Raw genomic sequence first — 8,020 nt, 5'->3', positions numbered from 1 at the left:
AGCGATAGGTCCTCAAAGTTACCCCGATCGTAATATTTTTTTCGTTACGTTAACATCACACCTCTGACAAAATCAACTTATCAACTCTCACCAATAGAGCGATAGGTCCTCAAAGTTGCCCCGATCATAATATTTTTTCTGTCACGTTAAAATCACACCTCTGATAAAATTAACTTATTAACTCTCACCAATAGAGAGTTAATAAGTCCTCAAAGTTACCCCGATGGTAATATTTTTCCTGTCACGTTAACATCACACCTCTGATAAAATCAACTTATCAACTCTCACTAATAGAGCGATAAGTCCTCAAAGTTACCTTAATCGCAGCATTTTCCCATCATGTTAACCTTTCACATCTGACAATCCGAACCCCTTATCAATCCTTTTCAAAAGGATGATAACTCTACAAAACACTGTTATGTTAACACTATACCTCTGACAGTTCAACCCCCCTTTTTGAACCTGTTAATTTTTCTGCATAAGAATAACAAGTATTCATATAAAATCCCTGATGGATTAAAACTTTTCTAGAATTACCCCAAGGGGTGACAAAGAAAAGAAAATTTCTGAATTTCAATCTAAGTAAAAATTCATGCCACGTTAATATTACACCTCTGGCGCTTATAAGTTTCCTTTAGTGTTTCAAGTGAAAACGCAATATAGGAGGAAAAAAGCTTGTTAATTCTTTATAGGAGATTGATAATCGATTCCAAGGGTTTGATGATTCTTAAATAGAATATCAAGTCTAGGAGGTAACAATCATCCCAAGCAGATTGAAACTTTCTAAAATTATCATAAACGATAATAAAGGTAAGTACTAAATCTCGCTTCGTGAAGGAATTTATTCTAAGTTAAAATCACACTTCTGGCATTTTTAATTATTTTCATTGTTTTGAGTCAAAATAGGACACATAAAAAATAGTGAAAAACTAGAATGATATCACTTTTTATTCAAAAACATTAAGAAGTGATACAAAATTTTGTTCTTAACCAAAAGAGCAGCATAAAGTTAAGCCACTGAGCTATTAGACTAAAAGATACGAGCTGAGACTTTATAGAAGAAAACTTTTCCTCATGAGTGGCTCATACCGTTATTTTAACTTTCTTCTTAAGTTCATTCTCATCTGGCAAGGCCATAATAGTTTCCTTCTGGGTACGCTCAAGAGCTTGTACCGCCACGCGATAAGTAGCATAAGTCCTTACACTTTCAAAAGTGAGCCTTTTCAGGATTTCTTCTTCTTGACCAAGCTCAGCCTTGTGTCGAGCCAACTCCACATCCAATCAATTAATCTCTACTCGAGACGTCTGTATAGCGGTATTGGAAACATTCACGGCTTCTTGCTTCTGAGCGCATTGGCCCTGTAAGAGTGCAATCTCAAGCTCTTGTTCCGCTAAGCTCTTTTGTAGGACTTCATAATTATGTGCTGCTTTAGCCTGGTAATTAGCAAAGGTTGATATAATCCGCGTAGTAAGGTCAACACAATGCAATTCTTCTAAAGTTTTCAAGTCCTCTTCCAAGCCAGAGATACTATTTGAGCAGTGATGAAGCCATTGAGCATCGCCCGCATATCTGATACCGCTCAGATTGTTCAATAATAGTGGCGTGAAAGAATTGAATAAAGCTCATCCAACACTGACTTTCTCCATGGTCATCTTCATCATATTCTCCAACTGCTCCACAAGAACTTTAAGTACGGAGGGAATAACCACCAGGCTTAGAGAAGCAGCAGAAGATGTCACCGGGGCCCCTGAAGTTGTGAGACTCGTTATGAGAACGGTTGATGATGACGGTGAAGAAACCGGAGAAGGCACTGCAACATCTAATTGTGAAGGACTTGAGGGGAGAGGCATGAGCACTCCCACTTGAGCTAAACTTGGTGTGCTCTCGGTCTCTGCAGGTTTGAGAGAGATCATTAATGGAGGTGATTTCTCTTGTGGAGAAGCTGTCTCTGTCTGTGCCTGCTCTGGTGGAGGAGTTATCATCGCCTGTTGCTCTAGTAAAGGAGTGGCCATTATCGGTGCTTGCTCCGGGAGAGAAGTTGTGATTGCTTGTTGTTCAAGAGGCAGAGTCATATCAGTGGCCTCATGAGTCAGGGATTCTACACATGAAAACAATTAGTACACGAAAAGAAAATATTAGAAAGTTTGAAAGGGACGACACTTACCAAGGGGAGAAGGAGGGATGTAGGCCGATGCCTTATCAGAGGATAACGATGGTGGGATATCCCAATCATCAAGATTATCGTCGTCGTGACCAATATCATTATACCCCTCATCGGCATCGTCGCTGTATGAAGAGGTACCATAATCCACTTTCTCCTCATCATTTGCAGCAGAAGGTCTAGGGGAACTTGTGATTGTGGCTGGCTTAGTCATGACGCCTATTGTTAGGCTAGGAACTGTATCCCCTATAGGTGGCATTAACGCTGAAGTAGTGGAAAATTGATTTTCGGCAAGTATTTCAGGCTCAGCCACTACAGGTTCATCTACGGGAGGCCTAACTCCATCAGATTGAGATGTTGTAGGCATCACCTCTCTGGTTGGAGGAACGACACCTGAAGCTTGACCTGGAGCTGTTGAAGCAACATGGTCCATTGTGGGGAAAGACTCTGCATCCCTAGCAAATGACTCACTCTCGCCCTCTTCCTCATCCAAGGGGTGATAGGAAGAAAATTCACTTGATAAAGCAGGACCCATGGAACGGAGTCCAGTGGGAAGGAGAAGACTTACACCGGCAGATTCCTATCTTTCCTCCAGTGCGAAGGAGAAGACTTACACCGGTAGATTCCTGTCTTTCCTCTCTCTCAGCGGACTTGAAAGCATCCGTTATTAATTTCTGTGGAGGAGAATCTGCTAATAATTTTCTACGGGTATGTTTCTCATACTGACATTCTTCCTCCTCAGTAAGAGCCCTTTTTTCTAGCAACCTTTATTTTGGGAGTTTTGGCAGCCCTAAGCCCTTCTTCTTGAGCGCTCTCCGGTCCCTGGTCTCCCTCTTCTTCTTCAGCTTCATCCTCATAGGATAAAAACTCGTTGATTCCTTTCAGACGAGATACTCGGGACCCTTTTCAAGATAAATACATTTTTCTAATTTCCCATAAATTGGATAAATTCAACTTGTAATCAGACATCTTAAAAGCTGTGTGATACCAATTGCAGAAAGTCATAGAGGTAAAAGAGTTGGGTGTCTTGTGAGGTAATCTGAATGTAGCCCCAGTACAGCCTACTATAGAATAATACCAGGCCCGAGCTCCTTCATATAGATTACCAATGTCCCCAAGCTGACCCCATGGATTCCTAATATATAATTGGTCATACCTAAATTGTCGAGCGAACCTGTACGGTTGGTACGACTTAATTATACACTTCTCACTCTGTCTAAAAAGGAGATAACCTAGTCTGATGTTGAGTAACCAGCTGAAGACTCCTCCATCCAATCGAGTGAAACCGTTCACGCCAGCTGCGTCTTGAAATTCCTATCCTTATCCCCCACCTTTAAAGTCCGAGAAGCAACGGAATATATGATAGTTGAGATCTCTCGATAAGATTCGATGAACCTTTACTACATAAGTTCCTTCCCAGGTAGCTTTTTCTTACCTCTGTATGAAGGGGATGAATACATCACTTGAGGAAGATGGTGCACTCATTAGGTGAGGACAATGAGATACGTATTATGCCATCTGATAGGTATATGACAATGGTACTCGAGGATTAGGAGTTATCAAACTTTTCTTCTCTCCGGAGCCTATCTCTTTCACCTGAATGAATTCAAGGCACAGTTCCCTCAGACCATGCTGCAAACAACACACCATAGCTTAAAGTAAATTCACAATCCTCCCATAAGCTAAGAGAATAGCCGAATAGACTATTTCTGCTATCACAACATCTATCAGTTTGGTGGGGACGACGCATCATTTTAGCCATAACATGAGAAACCCGGCCAGCAAAGTCATGTCAGAAATGGGAGTGGCAACTTGGTGGTGGAAACTTTCAAACTCAGTCTGAGTGGGGAAGCCATCTTCTCCTCCCTCATTTACGTAATGAGTTGTGGCGTCATTGATCAAAGCTTGAATAGTCTCCAGAGTACTCACATCTCGATGAGATACGCCAACAACCTTATGAGAAAGTTCTGAAAAAGATATTCAGCCCAAGATACTTGCTTTACGGCACCTCCTCGTGTCCCCGTCAGTTGGGTACAAATTTAAAAATGACACATCACCTCCCATAGGGCGTTATAGATCTCAGGGTTGGTCTCCTTCAAAATCCTAAGCTCACTCGACCTTCGGATAAACTCTTCATAGGGTAAATCTCCGAAGGAAAGGCCGAAAACATCATACATTTCATGGATAGCAAACCTAATTCCCCAACCAGAGTGAAGAATGTACACGTCTCTGGGTTGTATCTCTCCAAGATAGCATAAAAATTGTAATGGCTATGATCAATACCATATCTAGTAGCCATTATAGGGTAGCCGAGCCCAGATCGAGTTAACGGTCCCTCTAATTCTTTTAATACAAATTCTATCATTCTCGTCCACCACCTTGCTCTGGTGGAATGTACCCATTCGGGAGTTCTAAACACTGAAGAAGGGAAATCTCCTTTCACATTCAAAAATCTCCGTATGAAGGTGTTGGCTGGACTAGCTGTTTCCCCAATAGGGTATCCTCTTGAGAATAAGCATGGCTCTAAAGCTGACACCTGTCGGTTGTAGCCTACGGTGTGCACGCCAGTAAAAGTCAGTCCTCCAATTGCTACTCCATCATGCTCTCTGACAAGATCCCAATTCATATATCCGGAGACGGAGGCGCATTGGTAATATGAGATAGGGAACATCCTCTGCATATCATGAAGGAAGAAGCGGTGATCTCCTATTTGTCTTAACCATTTGTAATCCCCACCATATGAGATTTCTTTACTGAATGACAATGTTATCTCCAAACAGAAATGTCGGTTTGATGAATTTCTTACGAGATTCAGTTTCAAAGTTGGCATTTGTAACCAAAATTCTGAGTACAGTCGGATTAGCTTGGGTGATCAAAGTGGCACGTTCCCTGTCAGCGTCTTGAAAAATTGAAAGTTCTTGATGTAGATTGAATTACATATTTAAGTCTACACCACCTTCATAACCAAAGTGATGGCGAAAAGTGAGGGGTTCATTGGCATAAAGCACTGCAAAAGAAAAGAGCAATCAGACCTAACTCAACTGTAGAGGTCGAACCCCTTGTTAGAACATTCAAATGCAGAGGTCAGACCCTACGTTAAAACATTCAAACACAGAGGTCTGACCTTGCGTTGTAACATTAAAACGCATAGGTCAAACCTTGTGTTAAAACATTCAAACATAGAGGTCAGACCCTACGTTAAAATATTCAAATGCAGAGGCCAGTCCCTGTGTTAAAACATTCAAATTTAGAGGCCAGACCATGCGTTGTAACATTCAAATGCATAGGTCAAACCCTACGTTAAAACATTCAAACACATAGGCCAGACCCTGCGTTGTAACATTCAAATGCATAGGTCAGACCCTGCGTTAAAACATTCAAACGCAGAGGTTAGACCCTGCATTGTAAAAGACAAATGCAGAGTCCAAGCCTTGCGTTACAAAATTCAAGCGTAAAGGTCAAACCCCCACGCTTCAAATTCCAAACGACAGAGTCCTAACTCTGCGTTGTATCATTAAAATGAGTTTCCTCGTTATTCAAAGTTTAGAACTTACCGAAGCAATTTTTACAGCCACAAAGACCATACTTACCACCGATGAAAGGGAATTGTGGCAATGGCACACCTGCTGATCCGTAGCATCGCCGACAGGAACTCTGAGCCGCGGTGACAGCGGGCCTGGGTCGGGAGACAGTCTTCTTCCTTGGCGCCATTGATGAGGATGATCGGAGAAGATGAACAGAATTCACCGAAGGTTAAAACAAAGAGTTGTTCATTAAACGGTTCGGGGAAGAACAGAGAAGAGTTGAATGACTCTTGATTTGACCACAACGGTCTATTTATAGACAGCTGTGAGCTATCAAATCGGAATGAGATTCTAGATAAGAATCCCGCCTAAATGCGACTTCTGCGTCCTCGTTGGAGTTGGTTGAACTTCTGATCTAAAGTTCACCTCTGCGTCCTAAGTCTTAAGCACATGATTCACTTGTACGTTTCAACACCACAATACAAACATTTTGATGACCAGGGCTATCGTACAGGTTCAAATAATTAGAAAAGAGCTAATAATGACCATCAAGGTGACGAAAGCCTAGAAGAAACTAGCCTATGATAAGAAACTATGCAGCCTCTTGGATGAGTACAAACATGTTATAATCAATAATGTTGATACTATTGAGCTTGATCCATCGCGTAACTCATCCTTCCAAATGGCTTAACATTCCAACCAAGATTAACAAAGGTATTATTGAAATCATTACCCCAGTTGAATCAGGTCTCTCTGAGGCTATCCTCAAGGCTAAATTTGGGATAAGGTTCTTCTCATACGGGCTTGTGGTTCTCTATGTCTATGATAATGGATCCATTTTCAGCCCAAAGGTGCTCAACCTCACTGAAGAAGGCCATGTTGACAAGTTTGTAACTGGTATTTCTATGGTGGCTTTGCTATCATCGGCTCTCTTTTACTTAACTCCTACAGTTATGCGTTGGGTGTTCATCAATACCTACAAGAATCTTTTTTGCTGGTGTTGTTGACAATGAATATAACTTCATATGAGTTGAAGGAGTATCTCAAAGATCCAAGAAAATTCACTGTTACTTTTGCTTCTGTTGCATAGGCTGAGAATGTTATTATTCCTGCTACCGAAAAAGAGGAAAAAGTTAGTCCTACTAATGGATCTAACAATGATGACTTAGACTTTAGTTTGTTTGACTAAGTTTATTGTTATCAAGACACAAAAGTTATCTTGTTTGATTTAAGGTGATCGGAGTTACCTTAACTACTTCTACACGTTCATCGGGAGTATGAGGTTAACCGTTACCAAAAGAAATTGTAAGGAATCACCAATACATGAAGCAAAATTGCGACATACAGCAAATTCCAACAACCAAATTCACAATGCCCTCAAAACAGATGGAGTGAACAATCATTCAACAAAATTTAGGATCCAAAGTATTCCAAAAATTCATCCCAGTCAACCGCGAACTTTTAAAAACTTTATGTTGGCCTTCTTGTTTTGATGATGATTTACAAATAATTTACTTCTAATGTTGTTTGTCTAGTGTTTGTGTTTTTATATCAACTGTAGACAAATAACATGTTAGAGGATGAATGGAATCGAGCATTCACGATCATATCAAATGGAGGTTGGCGAAATTATGGAGTGAAGCCTATGCAATTCAAAGTTAAAGATTCAAGTTCAAGCTTCATCCGTAAGTGTACCAAGATAGAGCTTCGTTGAAGATCACAAGCTTGGGTAATTTAGTTTAGAAGTTTATATTATGTGTGTTAGTACCTTAAGCTCAATATAATATACACACACACATTTTATTGGTTTCTTTGTATATATATATATATATATATATANCAATTAAATACAATTGAAAATATATTTCTTGTTTCATACTTACATGCATATATATGATTTCATCAATATCAATTTTATTTAGTTCAATGAAATCATGTTTTAGTGCATTATATATGTATTTTGATAAAATACTATACTCATTGTTTATAGACTTCATAACAATACTTTAAATCTTTGTTCAAGTCTACAAAATCATTTTGTAATGTTTCAAAACATGGTTAAGCTAAAATGTCAAAACTCATATATTTATATTTTCATGTTTTGGACTATTTTGCAAAATAATGATATTTTTCTTTTGGGAGATACATTTTGAAAACCAGTTTTAGTAGCATGTGTATTATCATGTCTACAATCATTTCCCAAAGTTTTATATTTTTTGAATTTATTTGATATTTTTAAATAGGTTTTTAAAATCAGAAAAACAACTTTCAACCTGTAATTGCTTTGTGTCAGTTTGCGGTCGACCGCCACAATCGACCGCCTTGAGTCCAGAG

At 39.6% G+C, this 8,020-nt stretch overlaps 1 protein-coding gene across 1 annotated transcript; it reads left to right on the top strand.

Moving 5' to 3' along the window:
• LOC109836164 (60S acidic ribosomal protein P0-1-like) lies at positions 6,322-6,875 on the top strand. The gene is made up of 2 exons (XM_020404049.1): positions 6,322-6,648; positions 6,777-6,875. The coding sequence occupies exons 1-2, from the start codon at positions 6,322-6,324 to the stop codon at positions 6,873-6,875; spliced, it is 426 nt and encodes a 141-aa protein (XP_020259638.1).

This window comes from Asparagus officinalis, chromosome 1, assembly GCF_001876935.1.
Source record: "Asparagus officinalis chromosome 1, Aspof.V1, whole genome shotgun sequence".
Classification (NCBI taxonomy): domain Eukaryota; kingdom Viridiplantae; phylum Streptophyta; class Magnoliopsida; order Asparagales; family Asparagaceae; genus Asparagus; species Asparagus officinalis.
Note: the sequence above shows the minus strand (reverse complement) of the source record. Positions and strands in the feature narration are given on the sequence as shown.

Coding starts and splice junctions, on each gene's coding strand:
- LOC109836164 (XM_020404049.1), top strand. CDS start 6,322: ATGTTGATACTATTGAGCTTGATCCATCGCGTAACTCATCCTTCCAAA. Junction 6,649..6,776: donor CTCCTACAGTTATGCGTTGG/GTGTTCATCAAT, acceptor TCTGTTGCATAG/GCTGAGAATGTTATTATTCC.